We start from the raw sequence: 12425 nt of genomic DNA, 5'->3' as shown, positions 1-12425 counted from the left end.
GTATTGCTGTCTGCTTTGGAGGATCTAGAGTTGCTGCTGCCCAGCCAGAACTGAAGAAACGTTAATCATTCTATTTGATGCTTAAAATCTGGAGTTTAGTGGTTTTGGAAGACTGAGCTAAGCACTCAAACAAATTTGGAGAATTTGCATTTTCAATTCTAATTGTGTGTGTGTGTGTGTTTATTGTATCCTACTAGTAACTGGGGGATTGTGTGTTAACATGAAAGCATTTTAGAGAGTGGTTGCATGCATTGCTGATGAAACATGGACTCTATCTGCCAAAGAAAGACTAATCTTCTGTCATTGAATTGATGGTTCTAAAGATTTGGACAATAAAATAGCGAAATCAAATCAAATCAAATAGAAACTAGCTCTTGTTTATTCTGCTTTGGCAAAATAAGAAGCATAGTGCTTGGCATCTGCTAGACAACCCCTCTCCCCCCAAAAAGTATTGGTTTCCTGGGCTGTGATTCTGTGATTTTATCAATGTCTGAGAATAGGCATTGAAGCTTGAAAATGCAAAGTCCTAACTGAAGCCAATATGCATGCTCTTTGACTACAGGGCTTGATCCTATACCTATTAGTTCATGTGTAATTGAAAAACAAAGTAATTGTGTTAGCATAATGTGGGATTTCTTTGATTCCCAGCTAATTTTATTTTCTCTTAGAGAAATAGAGGAGCCCTATGCAATTTAAAACAGAATTGCTATCTTCATCTGGAAAGGAAAAAAAAAAACAAACCACAAGCTCCTAGCTTCCCATTCAAGTCTATTTTAAGAAAATTAGAAGCACCTGCACCCAGGGAGTTTTCCCCACAGAGATGCTCATCAGGGGAGGCTCTCACCATATGGAGTCACTTCACATGCCCTATGCACTCAGAACCCCACTTGCACCCCCACCTCCACCCCATCCCCAGGGGTCTTAGCATCTGCCAGTTTGAGAGTTACTCCTCTGCTACATTTGCAATCTTCTCTGAAAGAGTCTTTAATCTTGGAGAGTTGGCCTCCCTGGTCTGCCTAAGCTCTCTCTTGAGATCCAGACTCTTACAGTTCTTTGTTCTGATTACGGAGCAGCACAGGTTTTGAGTTGCTGGCACTTCCAATCCTGTCTGCCATAAAATTTGCTCTGCCTAAAATTTCATGCATCTCAGATGATGGTGTCATAGAAGGCTTGGCTTAGCTCTAGCAACCCAGTTCACAGGTACTGTCTGGCTGTTCCTGGCACTGCAGGAATGGCAGTATTAGCGGCCTTCCTTATTTCAGGAGGTCAGAAGGAAGGAAAGTATACCAAAGTTTCCCTGCAAACATGGCTTTCACAGCTGTTGGTCCCCTCAGCCCCACACACACAGCAGTTCTGCTGCCTGACCTGCTTGCATCTCCAACGTGCTCACCAAAGTCAGTGCTTCAGGTTTGATGGTGGGTCTCTAGGTGTCTTAGGTACTGGGTAATAACTTGAAACTACTGTAACTTTTAAATTTTACACCAAATACTGCTTGAAAGCTTTCTGTTTGGCACCATTTGAGGCATTTATTCTAAATTAATAAAAACATGCTTCCTAAAATAAGCTCCCCCCATATATTGTACATTATTGGTCATATTTTTAAGGCTAAATGTAAAAGATTCATCTAGCTCTGGGATCAGATCTAGCCAGTTTAACTTTCTAGCTGAGTTTTGCTCCAGGGACCAATGCTTTCTTGGTATCAGTTTTACCTTCTGGCAAATGGATATTCAGCTACTCATTTTGTGGGAGTACTGTGAGGCATGGTTATGCAAAAAAAAAAGTCTCATGTGCAATAAAATATTACACAACAGCAATTATATCCTTATGAGTAAAAGTCAATGGGGGAGAATAGCACTTCAGAAGGGATGGAGTTTGAGGAGGCATGCCTCCCAGGTAAGAATGACATCAAATCTTCTTGAGCCTTAGACTATGTCTAGCTTCAACTTATTTGAATGATGTGTTTTTCTGAACAGTGATTCCTAGATAAACTCTTTCTTAAAGACCAGTGTGCTTTCAAATGAGAACACCTATGATAAAGTTTCAGTTAGGAAATGATCTTTGTTCAGGAGTGTTTTCTTTTTGCCCTCCCAATGACCAGCTCAATAACTTTCATTCTGTTCATTTCCTTGCAGATAACTCCATTGCACCATCCACTCCAAGCCCTGCAGAAAGCATTGTCACTCCAAACGCTTCCACAACAATAGGTGACAACCTTACCCTCAGTCATGCAATCATACCACCAACACTGCCTGCTATGTGGTCACAGATGGATCTTCCCTTTGCTTTTCTCTTTGAGCCTTCTCAAAAAAGGAAAGGCTCCATTCTTTGAGAAATTCTACTGTGTGTTCAAATATAGAAAGTCACAGGATGGGGCCAATCAAAAATGCTTATCTGTGTTAGCAATATGATGGCTACTGGAGCCAGCCATAATGTTGCCAGCATGAGGAACCTATCATATTGTAGTGGCACTCCACTAAAGAGAGATGTTTGATGAAACTGCATAGAGAAATAATTAAATAGACCAGGACCTCTCGCTTGAAGAGTACGTTTAGATATTCGTATAAAAGAGAAGTGTTCTATCAAGGAACTGTCCATTACAAGTGTGAGCAGGAGAGGAGTGGATTAGCAGAGACTCGGCAAGCTGGGCCATGGCAGCAAAGGCAAAGTGCCATGAGAGAGAGAAAAAAATGACTCAGGCAATTGACCATATTTGTTAGTGGTTCAGCCCTTCAGGCCCTAATTTTTTCAATGCAAAGCAAAAGACTAGTAGACATCTCTTAGAAAGTACATTTCCAACCTGTTCTTTGGTTCTTCTGTGTTTCTCTAATGCATATCTTGATTTGTGGAAAGCATAAGTATCCAGGAGCCGAAACGGTTGCAAAGAATTTAAGTTGAATTAGAGAGTGACACAGTCCTTGCTTATTTTCTGAACATTTTAAAAGAAAATAATATGCTGAATTCTCTAAGGGGTTACAGTGATATGAATTGTTTTGATATGAGTTAAGGAATACAGAACACTTGGTACATTTTGGTTGTGTTGAGTCAACCATGTAGCCATGCCATAGTCAGACATGTGCCAGACAATCTTGGTGCTTTTTGGATAAATGCATGAATGAGTTTGAGAGCACTGGCTCATTAGGTCATTAGCTTTGAAGAACAAAACACAGCAGAGGAGGAACTGTGCTAGCTGCAAAAATGTAGCTGGATAAACGTCACTGTTTACGAAACTCAAACCTTGTGAACCACAGCAAAAATATTCCAAAATCAAATTTCAAGACTGATTTTTCTTTACAGCCTCTTCTGTACTTCCTTCTCCAACTCCGGAACAGTCCTGTGATGGTAAGTTTTTTTTACCTAGATTCCAATGTCTTTGGCTTTAGAATCATGTTTTCTTATTTGGTCTAATCTCCCAGGACCCACTAACATGTCAAACTTGCTAACTCTGATTTCGTACTGATGAGTAGCCAAGAATCTTAAGAGTTAGCATCCTCCAGGGGTCAAAACATTATATTCAGAACAAATTTAGAGTCCTGAGATTAATAATTAATAGTTCATCACCCTTAGTGAACCAATTGGTCTTCAGTTTAAATATCTAGAAACTAAAATGATAGCATTCTGTTTTTCCAGGGAGGGAAGTGAGGATTCAGAGTAATGACAGATGTAAAATGTGGATAAGATCTTCATCAAGGAGAAAGTCCCCTCCATCTCTATTCTTCCTTATTTTTTGGTAGTGCTAGGATGGACTCCAGGACCTCATGCATGGGGGGATGGGTTGAAGGAGATGAGCCCTACCACTGAGCCCAACCCTAGTTCCTCACTCTCTTGCTAGAGCTTGGCTAAAAACAGGTGTTTGCAGACCTTTGGAAACTATTTCATTTTCCCATTGTCTACCTCTTTCCTCCATGGAAGCTGAGTCCCTATTGTACAGGTTCATCCCTCTGTACTTTCTAAATCTCCCTGCCGAGGTCCTGTGTTCAGTAGCTCTCTAGACATATCTTCTTCCATATGTCGGTTTAGTTAATCTTTTCTGATCAGCTTTCCCTGACTGTTTTCTGTCTTGCTCTCTTTGCTTAATATGGAATGCCCTCTTTATTTTCCCTCTTTACTTAATATGGAATGATGTACTAACTTCAAAAGATATCACCACTCTTACTGTGTGATTTTTCTCTTCTCTTCTTCTGCTACTCTGGGAATTCTTCTCCACCCAATCCAGCACTCTTCCCACCCACTCCCACCCTACCATTGGGTTTTTAAGTCCTGATCATATTTTAATGTATTTTTCCCTTCTTTTGTGATCATCATTATTGTGATAAATAGTGGACACACACTTGGTTGCTGCAGTAATCTGAAGATCTCACACTTCTTTTTGTTATGGCATTTGGGTTCACAATAGCAGTACCACTGGCATGTCACTTAATGTGTGGGCCAGAGCAATGATCAAATTCAAATCCTTGCAACTAAACTGCATCTCCGGATCTATTGTCTATATTTGAAACACAAACTGCACAAATCCTTCGTACTCCAACTCTCGCCCCAATTCTGAAAAGATAATCTCTTTTTATTTCCATATCATTGTGTATAATCTTGTTTTCATTGTTTGCATATCTTCAACAATACATATCTGTTGAAATTTTTTTAAGCAGTCAACAAAATTTGTCTAAATATAGGCAAGAGTGTAAGATGGCAGTAAAAAAAAGTGCTTAGCAGAGTTTCATAAACTTTTGATATAGGTTAAGTAACCATAAAAACTGTGCTATCCAAATAGTAATTTTCCACATATTGGGTGTAAAAAACTAAGCACGCAGAAGGTTGTGTGTTTGCAGGCTCTCTGGACAGCTCTATCTCACCGCCCCCCACCCCCGTTCGGTGCCCTAGAGCCGCTGTGTGTGGCCTGGATCAGGATGGCTTGTTGTCCAAGGGCAGAAGAAGAAAGAGATGAGGGCCAGGCCAGTCGATCTTTGTAGCAGTTTATTACTAGGAAGTTTATCCCATAGAAGAAATGTTACGGAGGGCCTAGGTTCTCTCAAGCACATGTTCTCCTTGCTAGTCTCTCCGTGGTCCATCTTGCAGCCCTGCTCTCTCTTTCTCCAGCTCCCTTGTCTCTCCACCCTCTTGTCTCCAACTCAAATCAAGTCCTGGCTGACACTCTACCCAGTCAAATCAACATAAGAAAGCCCTTCCTGACTGCCCCAGGCAAAATACCTCCTTAAGGTGTTTTTCTCTTTTCCTCAGTCCAATAAACTATCAACTATCAACTATTCCTGAGGCTATGAAGGAAGAACAGAACAGTGTTATCCTACAATTGGGAAAAACAGAAAAATGAAAATTGCATTTTAGAATACATGCAAATCATTTATTGAAATGTGAAACTTTATTTAATGACAAAATTATTTTATTGTATTCAAAGTTACAAGGGTAAAAAGTGCTATCATTTATGTTGTTGGTATGCAGTTACTATACTTCACCACCAGCAAAGCACTGAAGACCTTCATCACTGTCCTTATGTCACTTCTGGTTCATCTCCTTCACCTCTCCAAGCCCTCTTCCACCATAATCACTTGGTAGCCTCAGTTTTTGTAGCAAAAGACCAAGTGTTTCTTATCATTAGATATCCCCTATTACCCTTCTTCCTTTCTTAAAACATATCAGTGAGATTATCTGCTATTTGTTCTTTATTTTCTGACTTATTTTACTTTACATGATATTCTGTGATTCCATTCACATTTAGCACAAGGCAAGATTTTATCTTTTGTATAGCTGCACAGAATTCCACTGTGTATATATGCTACAATTTCTTTTCTTTTTTTTTTTTTTTGAATGTAGGAGTACTGCTATTTATTCAGCCACTGGTTAGCTGAGTGAATTGGGCATGAATTCCACCTTACTTTTTTTTTCGTAATTTTATTTTTTTTTCTTCTTATATTTATTTATTGAATCACTGTGGAAAAAGTTACAAAGCTTTCAGGTTTAAGTCTCGGTCATACAATGATCAAACACCTTTCCCTTCACCAGTACTCATTTTTTACCACCAAGAACTCCAATATTCCCCCCTCCCACCCCTTCCAATGCCTGTGAGGAAGATGATTTCTACTTAACTCTTCTCTACATTGATTACATTCATTATTTTGACAAAAGATGCACCATTATTGTTTAGAATTTTCCCTTCAACAATCAGAATTGCTGAAAAGGCATTGTAAAATACTTCGTTTACTATAGCTGGTTATGAGAATCATATAATGTTATGGGGCTGCAATAGCAGCCGTGCGATTTTGGATTTCTGCAAAGAGCCAGATAATTATGGGATTGGTTTCTGTGCGTATGGTATTATGGCCATGCCGGAGAGCCACTCATGGAGGGCAACTCATGACCTCAGTAGGGCGTGAAGGATGAGCCAGTACTACCCCTCTTCCCATGAGACTACAGTTGCCCCGTCACTGCTTGCTCATACCTGACCTTCCAATAAGCTCTGAGGCGGCGACCACCTTGTCTGCGGTCCAGATACATTTCTGCCAAAAGCCACTGGGTTTTGAAATTTGTTTCTGAGTCTCTGGGATCATGGCCATTAATCAGCTTGATCAGGAGCCAGAGAGGCTGTTTGTAGGCATCGACTCAAGGTCTCATTGGGATGAGGAGGAAAGGGCTGGTTCCACCCCCATCTGGTGAGGCCCTGCGTGTCTTGTCACTGCAGGCCCAAACCTGACTGTCCAGTGGCCTCTGGAGGATGGCGGTTACCAGGCTGCCAAGGGGAACAGGCCAAGTCACGAAACCTATTCCCACCTGGCATGGCCCAGCCCCAGTAATCTACTGCAGGAACAGGACGCATTTCTGCCAAAAGCCTTTGGGTTCTGCAATTCATTTCTGAGTCTCTGCGATCATGGCCATTAAGCAGTTGGATCAGGAACCAGAGAGGCCATGCCTCCAGTTATATAGCTGAGCCGGAGGTGGTTTGTGGGTGTGTCTCCCACAAACCTAACTTTTGGCCGTTTACTTTCTTGGTACACTTTGCCCCAAGTTTTTGGGGTCTGGCCAAGGCACAGCAGCAATTTTGGGGTATCTAAAAGTCTGATGGTGCCATCAGGCTGCTGATGCACTCGCCTCACAGGTACAGATTGACCTGCTGGCGGCACCATACCCCGGCTACAATTTATTTATCTTTCTTTTGACATTTGGGTAGTTTCCATATATTAGCTATCATTTTTAGCACAGCCGTGAATATAGGTGTGCATATGTCTTCTCAAGTTAGTGATTTTCAGATTTTGAAAAAATGCCCAGAAGTAAAACTGCTAAGTCATATGGCAGATTTATTTTTAATAATTTCGGAAGTCTTTCCCATTTTACATAGAGGCTGAACCAGATGGCATTCCACCAATAGTGAAGGAAGGGTTCTTTTTGATCCTTTTTCTGATGACATTGGTTGTTTCAGTCTTTTTGATAAATGTTATTCTCATTGATGTGAGACTATATCTCATTGTCATTTTGATTTGTGTTTCTCTGGTAATAAATCATGATGTATACTCTTTTGTATTTCTTCTGGACATCTATACATCTCAAAGGAAATGTCTGTCATCTTCTCTCTCCATTTTTTTGACGGACCACTGTTCCTTTTATTGTTGAACTTTGTTCATGCTTTACATATACATAACCAAGGCTATTAGTACTTTATCTGATAAGTGGTGTCAAAGATTTTTATGCCATTCAATAAAGTATTTTTTAAAAAATAATCTGTATTTCTTTCACCCTGCAAAATCTTTAGTTGGAATAGTGTTATTTGTTTTTTTGTTATTGTTTTCTCTTTTGGAAGTCAAATCTTCGAAGACACCACTGAGGCCCCTATCCTGGCAATATTGTTCTCAATGTATTTTAGATATTCTGGCCTAATTCTGAGGTAATTAATCCACTTTGAATTAACTTTAGTGTGAAGTCTGAGATAGAGCTTTAGTTTCTTCTCTTTTCATGTGAATATCCAGTTTTCTTAACGCCATTTGTTGAAGAGGTGTTCCTTTAGCCACTTTATGCATCTTTTCTTTCGTTGGAGATTAAGTGCCCCCCTTTTTTTGACGTTTTATCTCTGTGCTCTCAATTCTATTCCACAAGTCTGAGAGACTACTGTTATTTTTAATGGGGATTATATTACATATTTATACTAGTTTGAGGGCTGGAGCAATAGCACAGAGGGTAGGGCCTTTGCCTTGCATACGGCCGACACGGCCAATCCGAAATCAACCCTAGTTTGAATCCTCCGCCCCTTTCGGAGAGCCTGGCAAGCTACTGAGAGTATCTCACCCACATGGCAAAGCCTGGCAAGCTACTCGTGACATATTTGATATGCCAAACACAGTAACAAGTCTCACAATGTTACTGGGCCCACTCAAGTAAATCGATGAATAATGGGAGGACAGTGACAGTGACAGTGATACTAGTTTGGAGAGTTTGGTCGTTTTGAAAATATTTTTCCAATACATGGACATGGAAGAGTTTTCCATTTCCTAATGTTATCATCACGCCGTTTTCGACACTGGAGAAGAACTGTTCCTTGGAACATGTGACAAAAGAGGCGTCAGGGGTGTCGGTATCCTTGTCAACACAAACTTAGCCATGAGCATTGATTCATTCAAATGCCTAACAACCCAAATCGGACGATTACACTTGAATAGATGTGGCTCACTGCCGGCAGTTTCTATCTTTGTTGTCTATGCACCAACATCCAATTATGGTGAAAGAGAAATTGCGAAGTTCTACATGGAGCTGGAGAAGTTCTATAAAGAAGATCACACCTTCTACAAGATCACTGTCGGTGATTTTAATGCCAAGATAGGACCAAGAAGATTAGCCGATGAACTCCACATCGGGACCCATGGCCTAGAATGGAATGAACAGGGTGACAGACTGTCTGAGTTCATCATGTCAACCAAGACCTTCCATGGTAACTCACAGTTCCAAAAGGCTGAATCTAAACATTGGACATGGGAGTCTCCCGGTGGACTGTTCCACAATGAAATAGACCACATCATATTCAATTGGTGATTTTGCCTAACTGATATTGCTGTTGTCCCAAAATTCCAAACGGGATTGGACCACCGTCTCCTTCGTGCAAAATTCTATCTCATAGAATGAGGAGAAAAGAATGCGACGTTTAAGAAGAGAACTCCCAGAATGACCACCAACTGGAGCTCTTTGGCTCTGTTGCAGCAACATGGGAAGATGCCGTCAATGACAACATTGATGAGGAATACGATCGAGTGATTCAACACCTCCATGATTGTGCAAGGAATGCCAAGAAAGAGATAACCACAGAAAACCGTCTTTCTTTGAACACTCTTGAACTTGTTCGCCAACGTGGCTTGGCACATGCCTCAGGCAACTGCAAGCGAATGTCCAAGCTGGCAAAACAATGCAGAGAAGCCATCAAGGATGACCTCAAAGACAGGAGAGCAGCAGTGCTGGTAGATGTGGCAGAAGCCGGGAAGAGCATTCGTAATGCCCACCTGTCCTTCACCAACTACAAGACCAAGATGACTGCCCTCGACAACCTGTTGGATCTGCCACATCTTCCAGAAGGACAATGGAGAAGATTATTCATGACTTCTACTCAGATCTCTTTAATAGCCATGTCCAGTTGCCCATATACCACATTCTGCATGATGGATATGTCGTTCCCAATGTTCTCCCTTCCAAAATCCAACATGCCATCTCGTCGGTAAAGAAACAAAGAGCACCTGGCCCAGAAAAGATCAGACTTGAACACCTGAAGAACCTACCATCAGTACTCACCAATACACTGGCTCGGCTCTTCACATGCTACCTGTCTGAATGCAAGGTTCTATCCCAATGGAAAACAAGCAGGACTGTACTACTATACAAGAAGGGAGACATCCACGACATTGGCTACTATCGCCCAATCTGTCTATTGTCTGTCATCTACACACTGTTCACTTGAGTCATCCTGAATAGGATTAGCAGAACACTAGACGAAGGACAACCATGTGAACAAGCCGGATTCCGAAAAGGATTCAGTACCATCGACCATATCCACAAGATTACTAAGCTCATTGAGGTTTCTTAGGAGTTCGAGATGCCGCTCTAACATTCATTGATTTAAAGAAGGCCTTTGATTCTGTTGAGACGGAAGCAGTCATAGAAGCCCTAGCTAATCAGGGTGTACAAACTCAATACATCAGGATCCTTCGTGAGTTCTATTACGGATTCACTACCAGGATCTCACCATTCTACAAAGAAGCAATCATCCATGTCAAGAGAGGGGTTCGGCAGAGTGATACCATTTCACCAAAACTCTTCAGTGCCACCCTCAAGAACATCATGCCACAACTGGAATGGGAAGGAATGAGAGTGAAGATAGATGATTGGCAACTACACCACCTCCGCTTTGCTGATGACATCATTCTAATAAAACCAAACATCAGCCAAGTGGCACAAATGCTGACCGACTTGGACCATGAGTGTGGAAAGGTCGGACTACAGCTGAATCTTACGAAGACAATGTTTATGAGAAACAGCCTTGTTCCTGACACTCCATTCACTCTCAATGGAACCACCATCTCCGAATGCAACAGTTATATATACCTAGGTCGGGAAATCAACATGATGAATGACCTGGCACCTGAGTTGCGCAGGAGGAAGAGAGCAGCTTGAAATGCCTTCAAGAGCATTGAAGAAATAACTAAGAGGACAAAGAACCTCCAGCTACGAGCACATCTCTTCGATTACACTGTTCTTCCTGCATTAACATATGCCTCAGAGACCTGGGCCCTACGAAAACAGGATGAGAACACTATTCAGGTCTCTCAAAGAGGAATCAAAAGAGTTATGCTTGGCATATCACGATTCACTCAAATGAGAGATAGAATCCGGAGTTCTGATCTCCGTCAACGCTCAAGAATCAGGGATGCTGTCTCATTTGCCAAGGCATCAAAAATCAGATGGGCTGGACACGTAATGAGGTTTACAGACAACCGCTGGACTAGAGCCATTACTGACTGGATTCCACGGGATGTCAAAAGATCACGTGGATGCCCACTTACAAGATGGTCAGACTTCTTTGTCAAGACCCTGAATGATCGGTTTGAGGCTCTGCATGTTCCTAGAACGAACAGATGCCACTGGGCTAGCTAGCACGCAACAGGGATGAATGGAGACGTTACTGGTACCCGCTCGCGTAAATCGATGAATAATGGAGGATCAAGTGATCAAGTGATCATGTGAATGCTATCATTTATTCTTTTAATAGTGACACCTTTTTGATGTATATCTTTCATATCTTTTGTGGATCCTTGGCATTTGATATTTAGGAGCTTTATTTTAACTGAGGTTATTTGCTTGGTTTTGTTCACTTCAATTATTTATTTGCACAGGGAAGTGCAACATATTTTTTGCATATTAATTTGTTTAGCCCTCTATTTTGTTAAAATTTTTTATTGTTACTAAAAAAATTTAGTGGATTCTTTAAGGTCTTCTGTGTATATTATGATGTCATCTGCATAGCTTTAACTTCTTTACTTCTTTTACAATTTGGATTCCTTTGATTTATTCTTCATAATTGTAATCAGGACTTCCATAACAATACTGAATAATAATGAAGAACATCCATACCGAATGCCTAATTTCAGAAGGTGTGACGGTTTTTTGTTTTGTTTTGTTTGCAATTGAGTATGATGTTCGCTGTTAGTTTGTTGTGTTCTGCCTTTATTACGATCCAGTTTTTTCCTTCTATGTCTTTTTTTGTTAAAATGTTTTTCATAAATAGTTATTCAATCTTGTCAAAAATCTTTCTCTGCATTTGTTTATGAAATAATATCAGTTATTTTATTCTTTTTAGATACAGTGTGATAATTCATTGATTTGTGTATAACAAACTATTCCCACAACCCTAGAATAAATTCCACTTGATCATTATATATAATATTTGTGGTATTTGTTGGATTAGTTCACTAAGATTTGGTTCTTAGAATCTTTGCATTCATGTTCATCAGGGATATCAGCCTGTTATTGTCTCTTTTAGTAATATCTTTCTCTGCTTTTGGTATTAAGTAGTGTTGGCTTCACAGAAGGATCCATTTTTTCAATATTTTGGAAGAGCTTAAGGAACATAAGTAACAAGTCTTATTTGAAAGATTGATATCAGTCACTAATGAACCCCTATATACCAGAACTACTTTCATTCTGGGGAGATATTTTCTCAATATATAAATTTCCTTTCTAAAAATAGATCTGTTCGTGTTTTCTACTTCTTCCTAATCTAGTCTCAGGAAGGTGTGTGATTCTTGAAAGTCATCTCTTTCTTCAAGGTTCTCCAACTTAGGGTCTTAAAGGTGTTCACAGTACCATCTTACGGCCTTTTATATTTCTGAGTCTGCTGTAATTTGTTCCCTTTCATCTCTGATCTGGTTTATTGCAGTTTTCTCTCTTTT

At 40.4% G+C, this 12425-nt stretch overlaps 1 protein-coding gene across 4 annotated transcripts in view; it reads left to right on the top strand.

Moving 5' to 3' along the window:
- Positions 1–12425, top strand: part of PTPRC (protein tyrosine phosphatase receptor type C) — a 129640-nt gene that overhangs the window by 63437 nt on the left and 53778 nt on the right. For 3 of the 4 annotated variants that reach the window (XR_008791950.1, XM_056110690.1, XM_056110687.1), the window contains exons 4-5: positions 2133–2204; positions 3295–3339. Coding sequence is in view for 3 of the 4 variants with exons in the window: in XM_056110690.1 (XP_055966665.1) it covers positions 2133–2204; positions 3295–3339 (117 nt within the window). In the remaining variant the exon portion in view is untranslated. The remainder of the gene's footprint in view (positions 1–2132; positions 2205–3294; positions 3340–12425) is intronic. The other variant, XM_056110691.1, reaches the window with a different exon arrangement.

This window comes from Sorex fumeus, unplaced genomic scaffold, assembly GCF_029834395.1.
Source record: "Sorex fumeus unplaced genomic scaffold, SorFum_2.1 ptg000010l, whole genome shotgun sequence".
In the NCBI taxonomy this organism is placed as follows: domain Eukaryota; kingdom Metazoa; phylum Chordata; class Mammalia; order Eulipotyphla; family Soricidae; genus Sorex; species Sorex fumeus.
This window is presented reverse-complemented; position numbering and strand designations above follow the sequence as displayed.